We start from the raw sequence: 26,455 nt of genomic DNA, 5'->3' as shown, positions 1-26,455 counted from the left end.
TAACATGTGGATTAATTTTTAATCACATGATTAAGTAAATATTGCACATGTTGAGATCCATTTGAAGAACAGCAACATGGAGCCTTGTAGCAACTTAGTAGGGTCTATACATGATGGCCTAGAGCCACCCTACATCTTGTAATCTTGTACTTTTTTTGTAATTAGTACAATTACCTATAATGAAAAAAGAAAGAGAAGCATTGATCCACAAGTTGAGAACTAAAACATACCCATTGAGTTTATAGATTGTGTAGTAGAGGGAACAAAAATCACCCACAGCTAGTGCATTTCCAAAACCTCGGCTTAGTTCCCTAAATCTGCAGGATTAAAATTATCAAACAAACAATCAAAAGTTTAGAATCTCCTATTTGCAAATAGAAACATTGCATTTGGCAATGTAAAGTGTGTAATCATGTCTACAATTTTTTAATGCAATATATTTTTGGATGTTACAGTTTGAAAGCTATTTCTATGGTTATTCCTTGATCAACCCTAGACCATATCTACCATCTAGGATTGGTTTAGATGAAGTCACGTTTCCTATGTGAATCATTCAACTATCTAAAACTACTCTAGCTCACAATATTCAATATATATCAGACGACCTAAGGAAAAAAAGTAAGATAGACCACTAGTTGCAAGGGTACATATGTAAGTTGTATCATAACCTGAGGAAAAAACAGCAAGATAGATCATTGATCACTAACAAGTTATTGTTGGGAATATCAGAGCTCAACTATGTGAATGGGTCTTAATGTGCTTGCAAAACATTGCATATTGCATAGTTGTTACACCCCCTGTAATATCAAGAATTCAATGGAAGAGGAGGAAATGAGATTATTTAAAGCATTCATTTTATTATTTTTCTGACACAAAGACGAAAGCTAGGGGAGCATGACATCCTTGTAACAACCCTACAAGAATGTTATATCATGGCAATAGTGTCTCAAATAAACTTCAAGCTTTAAGTATACTCAACCTTTGTACCACAGAAGACTATTATGCCACTTATAATTGGGAAATTCCCCATCATCTCCTTGTTGTAATTTCTGCATAATCGTGGCTGCATGCTTGAGCGTGAAGCTATGGAAGTAGTTTGTGGATGTTTACATTTACCTACACATACTCAAAATGTTTGCTGATATGCCTCTACCTCATCAAAGATTGTTGCATGTAAATAGTGCTCATCTTTCACATCCAAATTTTCAGCATATGGTGCAAATTGCTGTTCCTTCCTTGTTATGTGTTCAAGAGGACTTGGAGTATGCATGACATAGTTTTGTCCTCTAGATGCAGGCTACCATTCAGGAAAATGGAAAAATAGTATCTGTAAGAATAAATAAGAAAATTATCCTGGCTAAAACACAGTCAAAGTCTTGAAGAGTCTAGTCACATCAATCAATTAGATTCACTAGAGCTAGATCTTTTGTTCTAGGAGAACAATGTAATACAAGAAATCACCAACACAAGCCTCAAAAAATGGCAGTTTCAGCAAGAGAAAAACCATTTGTTGATCAAGGTTTCTCTTCAAAAAATATCTTTAAAAGCTTGCATGCTATTCAACAGAGCCAATCCATCTTCAGAGGTAAGCAGAATGATGGTAATAGACACAATCTAAATTGCAACTCACACATGAACGTACTCAGCACTTGAAAATTCTGTTTTCTCAGTTGCCTACTCCATTTGATGTTATCAATGCTTGACTGAAATGTTCTTATATTGTTTACGCAATTACTGACTCCATTGAAAGTAGCAAGATGATACTCTAAAGGCCTTGGGAAAATAAAAACTTCTAGGCTAGCTGATCACACAATAGAATACTATTTGGCATTTTGGAATGATTTGAAAGACATACATTGCTTATGATAGATTATGCCTAGCAACATCAACAATTACTGAACAAAGCAAACATGGTTTGGTCAAATTGACCTTGAAGAGGTAGTTACATAAAAATTTCAATGACTGGCAACTGATTGCACTATGCATGTGATATATAAGCTAATGGCTAGAACTTTGGTTCGGCATGGAGGGTTGCATAATGCATCCAAGGCAGCACGGTTTTGTTGCCTTATAACATAGAGAACATCCTTATTGCTATTGAGTATCCAAAATATAAGCCGCAAGTTGTTTTGACTATACAACTGGATATGGCAAAAGCATTTGATATAGTCCAATAGGATTGTCTTAAACCGTGATGAAATGGGGTGTCAGTCAGAAATTGGTGCATGTGGTTCATTGGCAATATATAGGTGCAACTGCTCTATGCATCAGTGGCAGGGAATCTCTTGATGCTCTGGACATTAGATAGATCTGTGAGATAGGGTTTCCCTTTGAGTGATTCCTTATATGCTATTGCTATGTATCCCTTCTTGTTAAACATGGATAGGCTCATACACGTAAGATTGTTGCATCAGCCACAATGGCCTACAACTTTTTTTGGTTCAGGCTTTTATGTTGTTGTTGACTCTTTTTCATGCCTGAAAACGACTCTAGAGATGTCAAAAAACTTACAGATATTATCTATGCTTGGATTCACAGCAGGCCTGTTCATTAATTTTTCCAAATCAAAGCTTTCACTTTGAAGTCATGTGACTGGCATGCTTTGCTTTGGCCTGGACAAATTTCACAACTACATGAGGTTGTAAGACATAGTATATCCTATTGGTTGGAAAGTTACTCTCAAGCAACAAATGAATTGGGTGTTACTGAAACTACAACAAAAATTGGAATACTTGAAGCAATCAACTTGGCCTTTGCATGTTCGTAGTCCAATCAAGTGTTAAGGCTTACGGGCAATTTTATTGCCTCTTTTGACCTAGACCAAGGAAGATGTAAATCTGTTTATATCTAAAGCAATGGAGCTTTTATGGAAACTCATACAAAAGTTTTGTGAGTGGAAGTTTTGATGTATTGAATATTCAAAATAATGTGCTGACAAGGAGAGCCACTTTTCTGGCTGTTCTCTTTGAGCAAAAATAGTCTTGGACAATTATGTTGGCTGAGAGGTGTCGAGAGTTAGTGTCCAGCTCCATATATCCACAGCCTTAGTGTAAGGTAGTGCTCAGTCAAGTACACATTTTGTCACAGATCATCATGACCAATATTACGTAGGAGTCAGGACCAGTCACTTGCATGTTGTTGGGTCAACCATATTTCCTATATCCAAATCACGTTGGCCAGTTTCATTCTCTCTACCTATTTATAGGCATCATGAATACACATATTCCAAAAAAATTTACTCACTTGGTGTTTATATTTCTCATGTTCCATCTTGGGCCATTCATTCAGCATAGACATCTTTGTGCTGAATTCTCCTATGCTATTCACCTATTTTTGCACCTCCATTTCCATCCATACATAGTAAACCCTACTACATTCATGGTGTTCACAAAGCACCCTTCCATTGTGCCATGGAATCAGAAGGGTGCAACTTGCAATACTGGCCAAGAATTTTAAAACATAATGGTTAAAGAACAATATACAACCTGCAACAGAGATAGTGGGCTCATATATGGGAAACCGTCCATGAGCAATGATCTATATTATATCCAAACCATTTACGCGTCATCCTTCAATTGCACCATAATTTAGAGGTTGCAACTATGGCTAAGAAAAAGAACATAATGATAAAAAGAATAATATGTGACCTCCAACAAAGAACTTGAGCTAGAATATGGGAGACATAGCTATACTATCGTTGACTATTTTTAGAATGGCTCATATATGCAAATCATTGTGCTAAAACAGCTAACAATAGGATTTCAAATGTTGCACTGACAAAATCATAATTGCAAGAAAACAAGGATCAAGGCCAAGAATCTAGAGACTCGAAATATTTAACAGCAGATAATTTTATTCCAGGCAACCATGATTGCACTAACATAACCCACCAGAAGCTATTGATTTTTAGATTCAAGTTGATCAATTTAGAGGTTGCAACTATGGCTAAGAAAAAGAATATAATGATAAAAAGACTAATATGTGACCTCCAACAAAGATCTTGGGCTAGTATATGGGAAACATACCCATACTATAGTTGACTATTTTAGAATGGCTCATATATTCGAATCATTGTGTTAAAACCGATAACAATAGGATTTCAAATGTTGCACTGAAAAAATCATAATTGCAAGAAAACATGGATCAAAGCCAAGAATCTAGAGACTCGAAATATTTGACAGCAGATATTTTTACATCTTTCTATTCCAGGCAACCATGATTGCACTAACATAACCCACCAGAAGCTATTGGTCATAGATTCAAGTTGATCTCTTCAGAAAAATGCAAAACTCGAGTTCTTGACTTCCGCTATCTTCAACATGATGCAGGAATCACTCATTAGCTAAAACTAATGTATACTAAACAGCATAATCTGTCATTGCAATAGCGAATGCTATTTTGCAGCAGCCTTTTTGAGTCTTTCATAGAAATAAACAAGTAATGGACAAGCTCACAATGTACTTGACACCAGATGGAAGAGTGATGATTGGACCCTCTGCCAGCTCCTTTTCCTCACGTCGTCTTTCCCCTTCCTCTCGAGCCTCTTCCAAATTGGTAATCACCTTTTGTGTTTTAGCTGCCACCCTGCAGTAAAAGTGTCAAATGCTTGGAAAAATGGAATAGCTAAAAGTGAAATATTAACTTGTCAAACAGGCTGTACAAAACTGTAGCCATTACCCATTTTCACTCTTAGAAAAGTAAAGAGCATCAAGCAAATTAGTCAACAATTCACCAAAAAGCATAAATGAGTCCAAATATATCCATTCAAGTGCTGTATGAGATAGTGGCAGGTAGACTATGAGTGCCTGGAGGCACAACAAACTCAATTTCTAGTACGGTTGGTGTAAAGCAAGGCTGTCCGCTCTCTCCTTTGCTGTTTGGATTGCACATTGACGAGATTTCAGATCACATATAAAGATGGGGTGGTCTAGGAGCCAACTTGGCTGGGGTATTGATACCAATTTTGTTATACGCAAATGATATTGTGTTCATCTCAAATTCACCTAAGGGGCTACAACGACATTGAGATGCATTGCATGTGTTTTGTGAAGAGAAAGGCCTCAAGGTTAATCTTGGAAAGACTAAAATTATGGTCTTTAACACCTCAACAGCTTGGGTGACATGCTCAGAGCATCACTTTATGTATGACGGTCAGTCTGTGGAAATGGTTAGACAATATGTATCTCTTGGGGTCACTTTCAAAGGGCCATAGTTTTCATGGAAGCAGACTTCAAAGGCTAGGCTTGCCCGGGCCTCTATAGCTTTGGGCACTGAAACCAACCTTCCTCCTTGGATAGGGCGGTAAATAACCTGATTAAGCACTATGTACAGCAATTAATAAATTCACAAAACTGAAATGCACACTTTACCATATAATCTTGGACATTGGACACCTTGTTGGCCCCAAAACTAACGCCCCTTTCGGTATTTATTTAACTTAATTGAAGAAGTTGATGTACAATAGGATTCTCCCAATCCCTTTCAATATTCCAACTTCTCTTGCTATCCAAAATGACCAACAAGTCTTCAATCTGATTCGCCCCTTGATTCAAACAATCAATTGGCCTTCACCTGCTTTGATGGAGATTGAAAATGCCCCAAATTCATTGATTTGCTCGTCCCTCCACTTGAATTTGACTAAACACAACTTCAGCCATGTTGAATCCAGGTCTTGGAGCTTCCAATTTCTAGCACACTTCCCTAGGTTGCTAGTAAACCCTAATTCCTTCTGCAAATTAGGGCTTACAAAGAGAAATCTGAAATTTCTCTGCCTCTGGTGATCTCAATGTTGTAATCTTTGGAGCAAGGCTGTAGAAAGACTGGGAGATAAGAGAGAATGTTGAGGAGAGAGAAAAAATTCAGACTTTCTTCGCGAAGAATTGAATAAAATCTGTCATTTACTGCTGCTGCACTATCTCAACAGCTTGTAGATGCAAAGAGCCTGTAGATGCTGTCACCTACTATTGATTGGTCTTCTCCTGCCCCTAGCTGCCTCAGAAGGTCCTCCAATGGTTGCAAATCAGACAAGCAACATCTCCTCCCTCTCTCTTGCAAGCTAAATACACTAAAAATGCCTCTCTCTAGTCTCTAAAGAAGTTTTTCAATCTTGTATGGGCATTTTTGACAAGTAGCAGCCTTCCAAAATAGTTTTTCCAGCATTACCCATAATTAAATATTAATTTTCAATCTTAAAATACTGAAAATTAATCTAATAACTATTTTAATGCCCTGAAAAATAATCTGACTGGCCAATAATTAAATTGGCTAAGCAACTTCCATTCTCCAGTGTCTCTGTGCCATCTTTGACCATCAGATTGGCATTAGTAGGTACCATTAAATGTCACTTTTTTAGTATCACCAACTTCCATTCTCGAGTGTCTCTGTGCCATCTTTGACCATCAGATTGGTATTAGTAGGTACCATTAAATGTCACTTTTTTACCATTAAATGTCACTTTTCCTTTGATATCCCGTGATTTCCTCAAGTCTCGAGCTCGTAAATTTACTCTAACCCCAATTACACCAACCATGTGCAACATTTAAACATGTGGTTAAAAATTAATCCACATGTTAAGTGAGGTTTCAAAAATACATGTCCTCATGAGATGCACTGTAGGGAGCAACAATGTGCACACATACAGTTCCAAGAGCCCCATACCAAGTTGTGGCTCTAACACTTTAGTTATGCCCACACTACTCTATGGAGCAGCCATTTGGGACCTAAGCCTTTATCATACTAGACGAGCACCTCTCATGGACTGTAATGGACCTGAAGCACAACATTATGATTGCTAGGAACGTATGGAGAGACCGCTGGTCATGATGATAGCATGTATGGTAAGGGAAAAAGCCTCAGTACCACAAGAGATCATCCGAGCAGAGTTGGGTGCTACACCCATGGTAGTGGAGGTACTATTCCAGGCAATCACCTTCCTCCAAAGGATATGGTAGCTCCCTAAAGACCGATACCCTAGGCTAGCTCTGGAGTCTTCAAGGCAACTTGCAACAGAGGGAGATAGACAGTGTTGGTATGCACATATGAGCACATGGCTGAACTTGCATAGCATGAATATAGACAAATCGCCACCATTTGATTACAGTCTTGATTGTCCCACTTTGAGTCTCAGTCATTCAGAGTATAATAAAGTGATCAAAGCAGACATCACTAAAGTGGAGACAGAGAGGACTTGGTCCAAGTCCCCCTTTTCCATTACGTACGAAGATGGCACAATACTTGTCACTTCTTGTAGCTTTCCCATGATAGTTTCATAGTGAGGTCAAGATATATGAATGCTGAACTTTCTCACGGGCTTCAAGTTGCTATCAAGTAGATCCACACCTCATCACATCAGTTGATGATTGAGACACGTCAATGGAGCCATGTTGCAGCAAATGAGAGAATGTGCCAGCTTTGTGGATAGGACCTAGAGACGAAGGAACACTACATTTGTAGATGCACTGTATACTATGATATCCGAGGCTGCTACCATCGCATCTTTAAGGAGAGCTTTGGACCATTGAGACGGGTGATGGACTATGAGGACCAGAGATGTCTAGGCCTTTAATTGTATTTTCTTCTCTAATGAGAGATAATGATACCAGTTGTATTAGTTATGGTCTCATAGGCCATCCTAGCCTTCTAGAGACGTTCTCTCTCTCTCTCTCTCTCTCTCTCTCTCTCTCTCTCTCTCTCTCTCTCTCCAGACTACCTACTTGGCGAAATAGGCATGCCTATATGCATCACATTCGCATCACGATTGCTCACTACATATGCAGATTGGCGCACTAACTCAATCGAAGGTAGCTTGTCTTGGTGGATTCCATAGACTGAGGGGGAGATACTCTACACTCTTTTAATCTTTTTAAACCTAGTTTTTTCAGCATTTTCAGATTTTTCAGTTTTCCATACTTCTCATCCCAATCTACCAAGTAGACCTACACATAAATTTATCTCTATCCCTTCTTCTCTGATGAGAGATGATGATATCAAATGTATTGGTTATGATCCCATAGGCCATTCTGGCCTTTTAGAGATGTTAATAGATCTTATCTTCTCTCTCTCTCTCTCTCTCTCTCTCTCTCTCTCTCTCTCTCTCTCTCTTTCTCTCTCTCTCCATATAAGGTAATTGTATTAGTTACGAAAAAAGTACAAGATTACATGGTTACAAGGTACAAGATGGCTCTAGGCTATCATGCATAAAATCTAAGACATCATAGTCACGGTACAAAGGAAGCAAAGTGACTAAAGGGAGCCAAAAGAAACTGCAATATGCCAAGCAAGCAAATCCTATCTAGGGAGAAAATTTGTTTACTCAATCAAGTCGAACTACCAATGAAGTCCTTTCGAGTGGGCTACATGACTCTGCACACCCAATGAAGCATCAAAGATGAATGCATAACTCATGATCCATATATGCCAACAATCCCAGAAGCATAAGAAAGGAAAGAGCACTTTCATATCAGCCTACGTAAGGTCCACAAACTTGGGATGTGACATGTCTAAAGACCCAGTCCTTTGGAAACATCAATAGCCTAATCACTCCGAACCAAATGGCCAATGGTAGTGACCAAACCTTGTGTGCCACCAGGGAAGCAAGGAATCGATAGTGGGGGGGTTTCAACCGACGTCTGACAAAAAAAGCAACAATCATTGAAAATCCTGCACTTGGAGAGTGCAGAGGCAAGAGGAAGCGCACCAATCAGCATTCACCAAATGAAGACCTTGGATTGGAAAGGCAATTTGTTAAGCCAACCTGTCATTGCACTTTAGGCAAAACCTGCACTCCCAAAGATAACCCAAGTGCTTGAAAACTATAACAAAGCCAGTACAAAATAGACTCAAGAAATTATGAAAGCCATGATCAAGATAACCATAGCCAATGATCTAATTAATATGCCGGAACAATACATCAAGAGTAATGGTAATGGTAGCAAGGAACTCATCCCTTGCAATGGTGTAGTAAGGTACTCACTCCTTAGCTATGGTGGAAGGTCCACACAAGGAAGCATTAAGAACAAGATTTGATTAATTGGCAAAACATGTGTTCCACACAACTTTATATACCCCCCCTTTTCTATCAATAAGTCCTATACTTCATTACAAGCCAACTCGACCTAAAGAAACTTTGTGAGAAAGATAATGGGCATATCCTCAAAGCTTGGAATAGAGATGAGATTTACAAAGAACATATAGAAGAGCTTGTGACAAAGTAGATCTATGCAAAGAGAGAAGACCATAATCCCAAGAAGATCCCTTATGAAGCATAAAGCTGAAGGAAGTGAAATAGGTACAACTGCTGTAACTATCTAATCGGGGTAGTCAGTAGGAAAAATGCCGTAACTTGGGTGTATACTTGGCCAAATCTATTAAAAGAGGTGTCATTAGAAAATAGACACCAAGCTGGTCCAACCATAAAAGAGACATTTTAAAGAAGTTAGACCAATTAATTTCATGACAAAATTTTAATGTAGCAAGCTGCAAGCTGCCTTGTTTTGAAGATCATTGTTTTTCATGTAAAAGCTAAAATCAAGATATGAGGATGTATATGAAGTAGACTCTTCAAAAGACAAACTCTGCCATTTAATAAGATATTCTAACGATGTTCGGTTTCTCAAAGCCTTCTCTCCCTTTCCAATGACTTTCCATCTCATAAATGATAAGACCATCTTCATCAATTGAAGGCAATTCTTCCAAAATTGTAATGGCTAGACCCACATACTCTTTAATTGAGAGACATAAAAGACGTCATGAATGCGCATTGAAGAAGGCAATTCAAGCTTACAAGCAAGCTCTCCTCTCTCTTGAGGATTTAATAAGGGCCATAAAACTGATGAGCGAGCTTATTATTGGCCCCGTTCAAAGGTGCATACTTAGACTTAGGTACTTTGAGAAAAATCCAATCACCCTCATCAAATTCCAATGGTCGTCGTTTCTCATGGACATAAGCTTTTATGACATCTTGATCTTTGTGGATATTTGCCTTGCATCGTCTCATCAAAGCTTTCATCTTCTCAACTTCGGCCTCGGGTTGCGGATTTGCATCATCATGGAAAAGAGTGGAAGGTATTTGCACTTTAAACCCATAGAGCACTTCAAAAGGCAGCATACCAATACCCATATAATAAGTGTTACTGTAACAAAATTCAACCAAATGTAACCATTGGTCCCAAGAAGCTTAAGTATCGTGGCAATTATGGCAAGGATAGGCTTCCAACCACTTATTGACACGCTCCGTTTATCCATCCATTTAGGGAAGAGAGGCCGTGCTAGGAGTCAACTTAGTACCCATAGAAGAGAATAGACTCTACCAAACATTACCCATAAATTTAGTATCACGATTGAATATTATCTTTATAGCATCCCATAAAGCTTGTACACACCCTTCATAAACTGATTAGCCACTTGTTTGGCTCCAAATTGGACTTTAGTTGGGATGAAATGGGTAAATTTTGGCAACCGGTCAACAACCACATATATGTTATTCCAACCATACTTCATTGTTGTTGGCAGTCCCACGATGAAATCCATGCTTATATTGATACATTTTTCTTGAAGAATAGATGATGGCTGAAGTAGTCCACTAAGTAAAAGCGTGGAATCTCCATTTTGTTAACACAAAAGGCATTGCATAACATAATCTTAAACATCCCTCCAAATACCCTTCCAATAAAAACTCTTTTAGATAGTATTAAATGTCTTAAACAATTCATGGTAACCCGCTAAAGGTAAAGAATACATTCCTTGTAAAATGTAATGCTTGAAGGATATTCTAGGCATCAAATAAACCTATCCTTTGTACCACAATAATACATTATGCCATACAAAATAAAGATACTCTGTGTTTTTCTCACGCAAGCACTCTTCTTGTATATGATAGATCCACTCTTTAAAAAAAGGTAGAGATACAAGAAAGTGAACATGGCCATAACAAAGTATCTACCATAATATTGTCATAATCTGCCATGTAAAATCATAGCCTTGAAGTGTAGACAACCACCATCATTGCTTAAGGGATAAAGTGGACTGAGAAAGAAAGTATTTCAGTACTCTATGATCACTCTTAACCTTAAAATGATATCATTACATTTAATGATGCCACTTTTTGATTGCATGAACAATAGCTAGCATTTCTTGCTCATAAACATGTAGTTGACATTCCTTTTCATCCAATTTTCTACTCTCATAAGTGATTACTCCATGATTCTAATATTAAAAATTCCAAATATATCTTCCACTAGCATCCACACATATAGCGAATTCCTTTAAAAAACCTGGACATACTAAAATGGTTACTAAAACTAACAAAGACTTCAGTTCATTGAAACTTTTGTCCGCTATGGCATCCCAAAAGAAATATTTTTTCTTCATCTTGTTTGTTAATGAAGCTGCAATATGAGCATAATGTTTGATGAGCCACCAATAGAATGAAGATAATCCAAGAAATCCTCTCAAAGAAGTGGAAGTAGTAGGGATATGTCAATTCTTGACACATTGCATCTTCTTTAGCTCTACTCTAATCCCACTCTCACCGACTATGTGGCCCAAGTATTCTACTTCATCCTGCATAAAAGAACATTTGGATTCTTTTGCAAAGAGTTTGTGATTTTCTTAATGTGTCAAACACCTCCTTTACATGCTATAAATGCTCATCCTTGGACTTACTATGAATGAGGATATCATCGAAAAAGACAAGGACTATCTTTAACAAGAATAGCTACAAAATCTTATTCATTAGGACTTGAAAAGTGACTAAAACAGTTGATAGTCCAAAAGGCATCACTAAGAACTAATACAATCCCCATTCAGTTCTAAATGTAGTATTATACTCATCCCCCTCTTATTCATTAGGTTTATTAATAGGCTTGATATTAGGGACCAAGTCAATCAAATGGTCAACCTCTCTCTTAGGTGGCAATAAAGATGACTAAAATATGTATTTGTATTTCTCTAACAAATGACTCAATGTTGAATTCTTCTTCTTTTGAGTAGGTATGGGTTGATCTTCATCCTCTTTAGAAAGAAAAAGAGCGAATACATAAGACTTGGCATTGATCTCTTTTTAATTTCTTCGTGGGAATAAGCTCCATATAGTTCTGATCCACTCCATGCAAGGTAATTGGCTGTCCATCCCAAGAAAATTCCATTTGCATTGGATTTAAATCCATGGTAAATCTTCCAACTATTTTCAGCAAATCACATCCAAGGACTATGTCAATGGGTCTCATTTCCAGGGCTAGAAGATCAGCTTGTATAGTGCATGACGGTGAAAACTTGATAGAAGTGCATGGTCACACTTCATAGCTGGCTTCAAAAGCCACGTTGGTAACTTGTACCCTCAAGGGTGCATCCATATCCTTACGTAGTAGCTTCAACCCTTCCAAAGATTTGGTATTCCACAAGAATATATGCAGCTTTGCCATTTACAAGCCCTTTAAGCTAAAGAGTATTTTCACCTCTATTACCTATTCATGCATCATGAGATATCATACATAACATAGAAGAACCACCCGGATCAAAAGGGAACCCGTCCATAGGATCATAAAACTCTTCATTTCCAGCTTCATCTTCATGTAACTCCTATACTGTAGGTAAGGCTGACATTTGAAAAAGTTCACTCTCATTTACTGTAGGTAAGGCTGACATTTGAAAAAGTTCATGTAACTCCTATACTGTAGGTAAGGCTGACATTTGAAAAAGTTCACTCTCATTTACTTCCTCACACGATCCCTCTTCTATGATCATGCTAATTTAGCTCCCTTTGATTTACATTTTGTCTTATAGTCAAGGGCCCTCCATTTCTCCACGCACTTAAAACATAAGCCTTTGGTATACATCTCTTTCAACTTGTCATTAAACACATGCGTTCGTTGTGAATTATTGGCTGTAGGTTTCCCTCCAAAATCTGTCCTTTTAAACCTGATTTAAATTCAACATTAGGCCTTGGATTTGTTCCATGTTTTGTGCCATAAATTGTAGGGAAAGTTGGAGCCTTGCTGTAAGCATTTTGAGACCTGCTCTCTTGTCTAAATGGCTCCCTTTGTTGCTAGCTGAATTGCTATCCCACCTTCGAAGATTGATTTGAAAGTGTACTTTCCACAACTTTGGCCTAAAATGAAGCCATATCCTTACGATACTTTTGGCTATATCTTTCACCAAGCTGAATTGCATCACATATATTCTTGGGCTGTATTGCACCTACTTTCGAAGAAATATGTAAATCAAGCCCGTAAATGTACTTATTCAACTTGGTTATATCGCTAATTCTTTCTATATACATGGATAGATCCAATAACATATTTGAATAATCATGTAACGACATCCCTCTTTGCTTCAAGTCGTACCACTTTCTTTACAACTTTTCCTTCTCCACTGGAAATACAAACACATCAAGCATTACCTCCTTAAATTCATCCCAAGTACCAACAATCTTTTGCATATACCTCTACCAGGTATGGGCATAACCTTCAAGGTGAAGGGCTACATAATGAATATTAGCTTCATCGCTCCTTCAGTAAAGTGAAGTACATTTCAAGCTTATCAATCTATTCTTTCCATTCCATACACGAAGAATTAACTCTCTTAAAGTTGGTAATATTGATTTTCTCCTTACATTCACAACCCTTGCAAGGTGACTAATTGGAACTAGGCTGTTCAAAGGATTGTTGTTTTCAAGATTCTTTGTTCCACGAATGTTGCTTATGATAGGGCTGTCCATTTTGATTGCTACCAAACCCTTAATGAGATGACTGACCATTGCCGGTGATTAGAGGGTCTTTCAAGTGATTGATATTGTCTTGAGAGTTGATCATACATAGATCTTCCTCCACCATCATGTCTATCATAAAGATTGAACTCCACTCTTTGTAGCATAGTAGCGGATTGAGTATAGAATGACTTATATAAGGGATCGCACCCATGTTCATCTTCATTCACTCTTGCATCCTCTTCATGCCTAGAGACATTCTTTTGATTGTATTGAGCTCTAGATTTATTCTTGGGCTGATATGTGTCTCTAAATTTGGAAATACTACCAACTGTAGGCTCTGTTTCTTGCATTTGACTTCTCAAATTCTTGAAAACATCAATTAATTCATCAAATTTATTATCTATTGACTCGTTAAGCAAGTGTATTTCCTCAATAATCCCTTTATTCATGCTCTTCACCTCCTTTCACAGTTGTTGATAACCATTAGAGTCTTGAGATACATCAAACTCTGCATTCTTTGGATGACTATATTGAGCACATAGTTATCTCTATACATGGTACAATACGATCCATGCAATATGATCCGTACGGTATGGTACGGTATATATAAGTACAATTTTATATTAAAAAATAGGGCACTTTTGGCCACACCCCCCAACCTTCTTTTTTCCAAGCATCAACCTTCCATACACACACACACTCTCTCTCTCTCTCTCATTGCCATTCTCAATGGCCTGGCTAGATACCCCTAGCTGGCGCCTTCACATGTCCTCCTCACCGACATGCTGCCAACACAGTAGACTATGTTCTTGCCCCACCGATGCTGATATCTCACATCCAAGACCTCTCAGTATCCCCACGCCTTCTCGAAGTTGCAATGGATCATGCCTACCTATCATTCACCATCAACCTCCAATTCACTGACACGAAGACCCATCATGCAGCTCACCGACACTCGAGATACCTCTTTTCCTGAGAGACAGAGGATACCTATGAGGCGGAGATCCTTAGATTGTTACATGATGCAAACCCCAACGTTCCATTACAAAAGCTGAATGAGCAGTTCAGTGAGGCCCTACACATAGCTGCAGGTGTAGCCTTCCCACACTCACGACCGACACAAAGAGCCTCCACTGGGGTGACACCTCGGAACAGCTGGTACGATGATGAGTGCCGTGAGACCAGAGCACCACTACAGAGAGAGATAGCATTGGGGTCCACTACCCACAGACATGCACAAATACTCTTTAGATGCCTCACACGATGGAAGAAGAGAACTTTCTTGGCCCAGCTGGAGCAAGACCTATATCAATTATTCTTGAGCCAGGACTCTAGAGAGCCTTGGAGGCTTTTCAGAGAGCATTGCCCGACCACACCTATTACATCCACTGCTGTATGGGAGGAGTATGCAGCTAGTCTTTATACTGTGGAGGGTCATCCACCTCTTCTTGACGAACTTGAACCTTGTCCAGAGACCACCACTTTATTTACAGAAAGTAGGGTCCGAGAGGCCATTGACAGACTTAGCAGAGGAAAGGCACAAGATCATGATGGATTAGTAGCCGAGCACTTGATCCATGCTAGAGATTTGGTGGCAGGATTCCTAGCTTACATGTTTAACAGAGCCATGTGTGAAGGCTTACCAAAAAGCTGGAGCACGAACACTATTGTGCCTATTCTCAAGTCAGGGGACCCTACTCTACCCAATAACTATTGGACTATCATGGTTGGGCATACATTGGCTAAGTTATATGCTTCCATCCTTGAGCATGAGTTAAGCAGGTGGGCAGAGATGTGGGGTCTTAGAGCACAGGGACAAGCTAGCTTTAGGAGAGGCTTCTCCACATTGGATCACATCCTCACACTCAAAGCGATCATTGAGGAGGGAAGGGCCCATGGCCGACAGACCTACTGCTACTTTGTGGACTTCCACAAAGCCTTTGACACAGTACCGAGAGACTGGCTAATAAATAGATTGCATGCCATGGGAGTACCGAAAGAGCTCAGTTGGGGTATTTTGGCACTATATGAGAGAGTTGTGGGCAGAGTCCGGACACCTAAGGGCCTTTCGGCACCTATTTACTCCACCATTGGGGTAAAGCAGGGATGCCCCCTCTCTCTAACATTATTTGGCATGTACATTGATGGGATTGCTGATTACATTTCACATGAAGAAGATAGAGGAGCTCCACTAGCCAGCACTTGGATACCTCTCCTATTGTATGCAAATGGCATTGTATTGATAGCTGACTCTCTAGAGGGTCTACAGAGACACTTGGATGCATTAAACTCCTATACTTTGGGCAATGGGCTTTCAGTGAACCTTGGTAAAACCAAGGTAATGGTATTTAATACTACACCATAGTGGGTCAGGAGATCAACACCTAAATTCACATATGGATCTGAGGAGCTGAAGTATGTAGATTCTTATACATACCTGGGAGTCTTATTCACAAGGCCCACCTTTTCTATGCGAGAGGTAGCAGACACTAGACTGACTCGCGGATACACAACACTAGGTGGTTTGAAGAGGATGTGCTCATAGGTGCAATTCCAAGAACCCCGCACCAAGCTATGGCTCTTCAATACACCAGTCACATCCACACTACTTTATGGAGTACAGATATGGGGGCCCAGTCTTGACCACCATAGCAGATCAGGGCACACTTATGACGGATGGAGGTCAATGGAGAAACCCCTAGTGTCCATGATATCCAAGATGATCAGACGTAAGGCCTCAATGCCACATGAGATCATCAGAGCTGAGCAAGCAACTACACCGATTGTGATAGAGTCCCTCACCCAATCAGTCGCATACATACATAGCCTATGGGACTTACCCAGACATAGATATGCACGGTTGGCCCTTGAGTCCTCTAGGCAGCTTGCCAGAGAGGGTGATACTTCATGTTGATATGCACATATGTCGGCCTGGTTTGAGCTGCATGGCTTTAGCATGGACAAGTTACCCCCCTTCCAGTACTCCCTTGATACACCATCTCTTGATCTGAGCAGGTTAGAGATCCACAAGATCATCAGGATGGATCTTACCCAGTTGGATATCAAGCGGACATGGTTGATGCCAGGGCAGGAGCTAGAGACAAAGATGGCTTTCTACCGTGAGCATTTCCTTCATACTACTAATGATGGATTTATTATTCGCCCGAGATGCATGGACACCCACCTTCCCCATTGGATCAAATGTACTATTGGCCAGTTGCGCACCTCCTCACATCGGCTAGCGATTGAGACTGGCAGATATAGATCCATCCCACTAGAGGAGCGCATATGCCAAATATGCCAATTAGAGCCAGAGACAGAGGAGCATTATATCTGCCACACTGCCCAGCGTATTATGAGGTTCATGGTCGTTTCCACTGTCTCTTTAGAGACGAATTTGGACCACTATCCAGAGTCATGGATTTTACTGATCAGTGATGCCTTGGCCTCTTTCTTCTTGAGATACGATGGCTTCGTGACATGCACCTCAGGAGTACAACTACTCCAGGACATCGAGGCCCTTCCAACTTGAAATACCCTGTAAACTGTCTGAAACACCTTGTTTTGTCCCTAGTACGCTGAAATCAACCTGTAAAACCTGTAATAAGGCTGAGGAAAGGCTAAGATCACTGTAGGGATGCAAAATAGGACCCAATCCAATGCCATGGTATCGTGTTCACTCCTCCACAACGTTGTACTTGTATAAGGAATAAAACAATAGGACGATCACCTACATGGGCTTCGAGACTTCGAGAATGTGCAAATTTCCTCTCCAAGCAAGGTTGTGCACCCCGTCAAGATCTTCGATATGAGGGAGGATCACCTCTCTTTTATCTCACATCTCAATCAACATCCGCTTTTTCCTCACGGGTATCTTAACACGGCAATTACATGCTAATCTAATCAAACAATTATGATGTGCATGGGCAGAAATGAGTCTTTGATCCTTTCAATGAAGTGCAAGTGGAAATAGGAAAATGGACTGAAATTGAATGAAAAATGGTAGGGATTTTACCCTTTTGCAGTAAGTCACTGCATTACAAATTTTACCCACTTACCAACTTGCATACTTTCCTCTTATAACACATCAATGATTAACCAAACAAGGAAGGTCAGCTTTAGGAATAAAATGACAACAATGAACTATACATAATCTCGATGAGATACAAGCATTTCATGGAGAGGATAGGGAAGATTTGAAGCATAACCTCAAGCAATCTTGAATTGGTTCTATGTACTATCCAAGATGAGATTCAATCATAGACCACTCTTAATCCCTCTTTCAACAATAGAATAGGCTAAACAAGTGAATAGAAGAGAGATTTGAGAGTATGGGATTTAAGGGTACCTCTTGTAATTGCTGAAAAATGTTGTTGACCTCCACTTGATCAATCCACAAATGATACCTCTTGTAATTGCTAAAGATAGTTGTTGAGCTCCAATCGATCAATCCACCACTTGATGCCCTTGTTATAAGTAATCAACATTAACCAACTTGCATTGACGAGAGGTTGAATCTTGATTAAAGGTCTTCAATGATGGTTGGGGTAGCATCCATATCAATGATAAAAGCTTTATTCATGAAGAGGAATCAAAATTTTAATGCAATTCTTGAATAATCTCTATTGTCCTGTTTTCAAGAGAGTGTAAAATCCAAAGATCCAAGCATGCATCTTCAATGTTGATCAATAATGATTCTATTCATGGGGCTTGAAAGTAAGGAGAAGCTCAAGCAACCTATTATTGATCAACATTGAAGATTCATGCTTAGATCTTTAGATTTTACACTCTTGAAAACAGAACAACATAGATTATTCAAGAATTGCATCAAATTTTATATTTCTCATCATCAACAAAGCTTTCATCATGGATATGGATGCAACCCCATCCATCATTGAAAACCTTTAATCAAGATTCAGTCCTTCATCAATGCAAATTGGTAAATCTTGATTACTTACAGCAAGGGCTATTCAGCTAGCATAAGCATTACATGGAATTAGCCTCTTAAACAGCCCCAAGCATGCTTAATTAATTAAGTCCCTAACTTGGTCCGTTGATCAAGAGAGTTTTAAAACAATGCATGGTATGAGATCCCAAAACTTTCTATAAATAGACCGGCTGCCCTCTATTTAGGCTCAATCTCGTTTTTGCACATTTCAAAAGCTATATCTTTGCTACCCACACGCCGTTTGCAGAGAACATCGTGGTCAGGCCTTCCTATTGTTGTATGCTACCATCTGACGCCTGATTCCAACCTCTATCTCTGCCTATTGGCTGTCGCCATCACTCTAGACCTATCATCTGGTCCTCTGAGTTGTGTTTACTCTTGTCGCCACCTGTTGATGCTGTCGCCATCACTCTCCAACTGTCACCAAGTCATTTGGCATCTGAGTTTGTTGTTTTCTCTCTCTTTTGCCTATCACCTAGCTCCTAGTGGCTACACTTGTACACATTTGTTGTTGTTGCACAATTTCTCTCTCCTTAGGTACCTACGTTTTTTATCTTTCTCTCTCCTCACTGCTTGTCTATATCAAATCCAATCTTCTGTGGCTGCATTTGTTGGTGTTTGACTCTCAGTAGTTGCCTTTACTACATTTCGAGATCCATCAAGAGTACAACACACTCTCCTACTCAACACCTCTGCCTCAGTCCTCGAGACACGAGTTCAGGGTACAATTTTCATTCTTGCACGATTTGTTTGCTACATGAGCATTGTATATTGAGTAGTCATTCATTCATTCAAATTCACTATGTTCATTGTCTCTATGTTATCCTAACTCTAACTGTGTTCTTTTGAGTTTATGCTTTATCATACACTTTAGTTTATGTTTCTGCATTAGTTCACAAGGGCATCTATGCAGAAGTAATGGAATCCAAGCCTGCAAGAGTTGGCACTTGTCGACGCGCTGTTGCCCGCCATCACGCCTCCCCCCTCCCTCCTGCCGCCATCATGCCTTCCCCCCCTCTTAGCCGCCATCGCACCCCCCCTTTCCTAGCCACCATTGCGCCTCCCGCATGGCTGCCATTGTGCCTTCCCCCTTCCCTCCGTCGAGTTGAGCGCCATCACCTTCCTGACACGCCCCCCCCCCCCCCCCTTCTCGTGTCAAGTCCTCCTCACACTCCCCCCCGCCTTGCTAGCAACTGGGAAATCCTTGCACGGCCCACACCCGAAACTGCCCCCGCATCCCTCGCCTTGTAGCCTAGTTCGGCAAGTCCCCCACCCACAGGATCAGGCCATCCGTGGAGTCCAGCACCTTCCCCACCGCTGGAAAACAGAATCCGCCCCCCCCAATCCATTGCCCCCCTCCTATTGCTCCCTCCATTTGCAGCAACACTCCCCCCTCCGGCAAGACAGCAGCATGATTGGTAGGTTCTCAACAGGGACACGCAATGGAAACATCTGGTCTGACACCAATGCATTCTGCAAGCGCCCCCAGGTCAAACACCTTGCGCGTCGTCCTCTCTAAGAAACAGCTCTTAGCCATCCGTGCCATAGAGCTGGAGCTAAAAGAAACAGCGATCTTTGGTCACGTGGTATGACACTCCCATCCAGGCCTAGCTTCGAGATCGGCTTCACTCCACGCTACGCATTAGCACAGCGCAGATCGTGGAGGCGGTTTTCATGGGTCAAGAAATTTTCATGGTACAACTCACCTTGGCAAACGCAGCCCATGAGCTACCAGCTACTCACCCTATGCTTCCACAAAGGGGGTCATCTACATGGTTCCCTAGTACAGTGGCTTCACAGTGGAGGCATTCGCGCTCCACAATAGATTCCTTAGACATCCCGTTACCCTACTCTTCCCCAAACTGGCGATAGAGTATCGCCAGTTAGTGGAGGACTTTGAATGGCTCTTCAGCACTGTCCTTCCCGCCTCCTTCGCAGACGCAGTGATAGTGACAAGAGTCCCAAAGGTACAGGTGGCAATGAAAGAGACAAAATATACCACAATTTCTGGAGATTGAGACAAGAGAACACTCCTTTTCAGGCAGCAGGTTATTGTGACTGGGTAGCCAAGGCAATGCCTGTGTTGCCATGACTTTGGGCATCAAGCAATAGATTGCACATGCTTCGGAGCCAAGGCGGCTTCGCCGATAGGCCCACAAGTGGGCACGGACGGCTTTACATGGGTCCAAAGAAGACAAAGAGGGAGACGCCAAGGGGGGCCGCAGACAACCCCTCAAACACAACCACGACAGCAAGGAGCAGGAGGGCGTACGTCGCCCACCCGACAAAGCACCACGCGGGCCCCCCTCCTCGTCCCACCCAACAGAACCATAGGCCTCCAAATCCACCCCCCATGAAGGCGTCACAAGCCACCTCACCCGAGGGCCCACATCCCCCATACCCTCCCCCCCCCCCCCCCCTCCTCCCCACGGTCCTCCCCCTAACCCTAGCCCACAGCACCCCCCCCCCCCCCTCCACAGCCACTGCCCCCCCCCCCCCCCACACCCACCTTGTGCTTCCAACCACCCCACCATCCCTCGATCATCCCCCTCCCCACCATTACCCCCTGTTGATTAGTCCCCCGCCCGGTTCACGTGATTCCCGCCCGGTTCAAGTGACGCCCCCCCAACCCACCCATCCCCCCACAGGAGGTGAGGGGCCCCATATGCCAAGATCCTCCACTCACCAGCAGCCTAGCCCCCCCCCTCCCCACACAACCACAAGCTCATTCGCCCATGCCGCCCGTCACACTTTCCCTAGATAGGCGCAATTGCTACCACAAGAGTTTTTCCGCGGTGGTCCGTGGTCTTACATACGAGTTGCATAGCGCGGAGAGTTCCCACTATCTCTAGAGGTGGGAATCTTCGTGGTACGCAAGTCAAGGAGCGGCAAGGCCCATCTACTAGCACCACCGGATGAACCAAACTATGCTTTCTTCCTTCAAACCTCTCACACAGGACATTGAACGATGACGCAGATAGAGGAGGAGGTGAAGAGCCAGGTGGCAAACCACATCTCCCATTGGATGGGAGAAGGAGGACTAGCACTCTTCTCCCAGCAGTGGCTTGGTTGTATGATGGACATTAATTGGTGGGCTAGGACCGAGGTCCCACATTTGAGCATTATCGTTCGAGCCCCTCCACAATGGAGAGCTTCGATGGATGTGATCAAGTGGCCCCTAGCACAGGCAGCCCATTTCTACCAGTGTACAGAATCATGCCTCTCAGCCTCACTGATAGATGCCCTGGTGGTACCACCAAGTGCATCTATCAACCCCATGGTCCACCCTACTATGGGGGAATGGAGTTCACCATCCAGGCCTACAACAAAGCGTATCCATATGCCTCATAGCTCTTCTTCTTCGTCAGCAGCTTCCACACCGAACAGATGCATGTTCAGTCAGTCACAAGTTTCCCTATGAGTTTACATCTTGCATCCTGGAATGTGAACAACCTCCACTCCAGTGGGGCACGTGGTTCCAATAAGTTGATTGTTTGACGGGAGCTATAGCATGCCCTTATCGGACAGATCGACATCTTACTTTTGCAAGAGCATAAACTCACTCCCGCCCAGGCCCAACGGGTAGAGAAGGTACTCCCAGGTAGTTCACACACTTACTGGAAGCACGCCATCAATGCCCATGGCAGGAGTGGAGGCATATGCACCTCTATTGGCCCAAGCCTCACCACCTGTGTACAGGACCACAGGACGATTGTGGCAGGGAGGGTTCTATGGATCAGATTGGATATTGGAGACTCATGCCTTGGAGTCCTTAATGTCTATGCCCCTAATGAGGTTAGAGTACGCAACAGGTTCTGGGCAAAGATTGCAATAGGACTCCCAGAGGTGGACTCCTGGATTATTGGAGGAGACTTCAACAACCTGGAGGCCTTAGAGGACCAGCAGGGCAGAGGCAGAAATTACTAGGGCATGGCTAGGGAGGAGCAAGAGGCATGGAAGGTCTTCCTACTGGCAGTAGGAGCACGCGATGCTTCGACAAACCCAGCTTTCCACAAGAGGGAGAGGTCGCTGGACTTCTCTTGGGGATACAGCCAGCTAGGCAAAGCGGCTGGACAAGTTTTATGTGGGAGAGTGGGGATGCTCTCACGGAGGCCAAGTAGGGCAGTTGGTTGGTACCACTTTGTCTGATCACTACCCGGTTCTCCTGACATTTCATGCCCCAACCTCTACCCTAGACACACAATCCTGTCAAATCCCAAATTCAATCTACAAGAGGGAGAAAGTGAAGAGACAGATAGAGCTGATTTAGACTAGGGAGTGGGGCAGGAGGGACCAAATCGTAGAGGAGGTTGCAGAGGTCCTAGCCGAGTCGAGTAGTGCCAGGAGGCAGCTCTACAAGCCAGGCAGCAGAGCTAGGAGAAGGAGAGAGCACTCCGGCGAGACCTAGCAACCACGCAAAGACTACTACAAGAGGCACCAGGGGATCCCACCCTCCTCACACGAGGTGCGCGCACAAGCAATCCTCGTTGGCCTAGAGGACAAGCGCTCTGAGTTTTCATTCCGCACCTCAACAGCCCTTTGGGAGTGGAAGGGGAACACGATGTCTAGGGAGTTTTTCCAAGTGCATCAGCTCCGCACCTCAGGAGAGAAAATATGCAGCCTTCGAGATTAGTATGGGAGGATTCGCTCTAGTCCAGATGAGATGATGGAGATTGCCATTGAGTACTGCAGACGCCTTTTCCAGCATGAGACAGCCTCAGCCAAAGGACAGTGATGTAGACAACAAGTCTGGGATCACATCCAATCCCTCGTCATAAAGGAGATGGGACGCTCCCTCCTAGACCCCTTCACAGAGAAGAAACTTGAGGAGAATTTCCATGCACAGGACGGGCAGAAATGCCCAGGAGAGGATGGCCTTTCTAAGGCCTTTTTCACTACCTACTGGGAAGGAAAGATGCAAGAAAGAGACCTTGAGGTGGTCAAGGGCTTGGAACACATTGCTTGCAAGACTTTATCCTAGCCATGAAATGCAACGCAAAATTAAAAATCGGCTATCTGTGTATCGGCAAACATTAGGGATGTTTGGTACAGAGAATGCACTAGAGGACATGAAAAATATTGGGGATGCTTTATGGTGGGAGAACTACAGGGCAAAAGCTCCAGAGTTGCAAAGTTTGGATATTTATATTCTTAGCCAAACAATTAGCTCTTCTTATTTAGAGCAACTATGGAGCTCATTCAATCATATTCACTCAAAGAAGAGAAACCGTCTTGGTACAATGAAGACGAATGACCTAGGTTATGTGAGCTCCAATCTTCACTTGCTAGCCTGTATATTAGTTGCAAAGGCTGATTCTTTCATATGTTGGGAAAAAGATGACGACGACGACAACGACGATGATGATGATGATGATGATAGTGATGGTGATGGTAATGGTGATGGTGATGGCCAGGATACTATTCAGCAAGATGAGCATTTAGGCACAATAGAGCCATCTTCCATGAATGAGAGCACTTAGTGGCTAGCCTCTTGGAACTTTAGAGTATTGACTTGGAAATTGGAGCTCTTGTTACTTGGATCTTTAGACTTTAAAGTTTAGTGCATATTTTGTGTCTTTGCAACACACACTTGTTAGACTTATGCAACATTGTTGATTACAATGTTGAATGTGACAATCCATTGCTGATTACAATGTTTTGAATCTTTATTATTGTTGAAACTTGATTATTATATCTCTAATTTTACGAATTATGATTGATATCTCTAGATTCTAAGACTTAAGTGTTGATTCTCTCTCTCTCTCTCTCTCTCTCTCTCTCTCTCTCTCTCTCTCTCTCTCTATATATATATATATATATATATATATATATATATATATATATGCCGTTCCCGTTCCCTAACTTTGGGCATCCCCCCCATTCCGGGGGGTCCCGTTAACGATGCTCTAAACAAGGTATAGACAGCAGGTAGTTTTAAAATAGATTTTACTCTACCTAATTTTTAAAATTCAGCCATCTACATAGAGTTAAAGTACTCTTCAGTAGCTACATTTTTTATAAGTAGCACACCCGATTTGGATACTTCTATTAGAAGTTATGGCTGTTTTCTTCAGCATACCCTGTTTTATACAGCAAGCCGTCTACTCTTTACAGAGGCTATTTCTTGAAGATTTGAAAGCTCCGATTCCTTTTGAAGACATCCAAATTATGCATTTGGCAAAGGCTTTTCTTTATGTCTTCATTTCAGCAACTAACTCTTCACTATTTGATTCCAGTCACATCTTTTGTATAGCTGAAATCACAATAGTACTCTATTTCATCCATCCTTCTTTGCCATTCTAACTTTGTTTTTATGGGCAAAAACTTTTGGGCAAGAATGGATTGCAAGAAGCTGGGACTGTACATGTTAGTGAGAGAGAGTTATTAATAATACTTTATCACACTGACATAGGTATAAAATGTGTGAGACATGTAATTTTTTACATCTTTTATCATAATAGAATTACTATCTCTCATCTCACCTACTTGTACTCTGCTTTCATGGCTTCTCTCTCTTCTTTTCTATCTTTCTAGTCTTTCTCTCTCCTTGTCACTCTTTCTCTCTCATCTTTTCTCTCTCTTCTCTTCTTTCTCTCACATCTCAACCCTCTACTTGACACCTTACCTTGTGTGTCAAAAGCATGTGCGGCTAGAGAATCTTTGAAGCATAGTTTTTCCAAACAACAATCATAGGTCATACGCATGTGTATGAAAGTATGATCGGAGGATGATTCACTCCCTAGGGCTGAATCATATATTGTCCTAATTTTAATTTTAAAAAAGTTGTAAGAATGTGTCTAAATCTAGTATTTTATACTACTAAATTGAGTAAGTAAGTTGACAAGCTAAATGAGAACTAGAATCCCAATTGTACTAACGCCACTTGCACTTGCATGTAAATTGTCCCCTTCCACATTGCTTCATAGTTGTTACAAATTCCCATTCCACTTTTTTCTTTCCTCCCATTTGTGTCAGCCTAAAGCAGAAGAATGGGGATGGAGCTTCATTAGATGAAGACATTACAACTAATTTAGCTTGCTGAAATATCAATTTCAGCTGTAAAATCAGAAATTTCAGATATTTTAAAGCCAACACTAAAGGGGAAAAGAGTGTTTCTCAGAGTTTAGTGGCTGTTAATATCAAAAACTTCTGAAATTTTTCTGATTTCTAATCAAAGATCTCAGAGATCCTTAAGCTAATACTAAAGGAAAAAAGAGTGTTTCTCAATAATTTGAAAGTTAACCAACTATTAATGTCTGAAATTTCTTAATATTTCAGAAATTTCAGGCTTCAATTCAAGAAATTTGCAACAGCAATCAGCCAGTCAGACTTGAGAGTCAAGACACGTGAGAGAGAGAGAGATATAGTCTGAAATTTCAGATAGACAAAATACGTTTTGGGATCCATCAAAGGATGACACACTCTCCAGCTCATTACCTCTACCTCGGTCCTCAAGACACGAGTTCAAGGTACAATATTCATTCACTGTATAGTGCGTTTGCTGCGTGAGCATTGTATTATACAAATTCATTCATTTCAGACTCTTCACTGTGTTTAGTGTCTCTAGGTTAACCTAACCCTAACAATGTTCTATTTAGTTATGCTTTGTCATATAATTGTATTTGTGTTTCTATATTAGGGTATTTCTTTACATGGTATCAAAGCTAGGATCTTTCTAAAGAAACCTAGGCCTTTCATCTAAAAGCCCTTAACAAGAAGCAAGAACAACAGAAGGGCAAGATGACTTTGAACACGACATCACCACTTCATTCTTTCGAGCCAAATCCATCAAGAAACAAGCA

At 41.4% G+C, this 26,455-nt stretch overlaps 1 protein-coding gene and 1 pseudogene across 6 annotated transcripts in view; one reads left to right on the top strand and one right to left on the bottom strand.

Annotated features, from left to right (window-relative positions):
• The window catches only part of LOC148021710 (peptidyl-prolyl cis-trans isomerase FKBP16-1, chloroplastic-like), a 48,210-nt gene that overhangs the window by 18,364 nt on the left and 3,391 nt on the right, over positions 1-26,455 (bottom strand). For 5 of the 6 annotated variants that reach the window (XR_015694382.1, XR_015694383.1, XM_087697219.1 and 2 more), the window contains exons 2-3: positions 4,462-4,584; positions 231-317 (exon numbers count right to left, since the gene is read on the bottom strand). Coding sequence is in view for 4 of the 6 variants with exons in the window: in XM_087697219.1 (XP_087553345.1) it covers positions 231-317; positions 4,462-4,584 (210 nt within the window). In the remaining 2 variants the exon portion in view is untranslated. The remainder of the gene's footprint in view (positions 1-230; positions 318-4,461; positions 4,585-26,455) is intronic. The other variant, XM_087697218.1, reaches the window with a different exon arrangement.
• LOC148021711 (uncharacterized) lies at positions 15,498-17,143 on the top strand (annotated as a pseudogene).

Source organism: Lygodium microphyllum, chromosome 17 (genome assembly GCF_053477565.2).
Source record: "Lygodium microphyllum isolate KBCC chromosome 17, Lygodium_microphyllum_v1.1.10, whole genome shotgun sequence".
Taxonomy (NCBI): Eukaryota; Viridiplantae; Streptophyta; class Polypodiopsida; order Schizaeales; family Lygodiaceae; genus Lygodium; species Lygodium microphyllum.
This window is presented reverse-complemented; position numbering and strand designations above follow the sequence as displayed.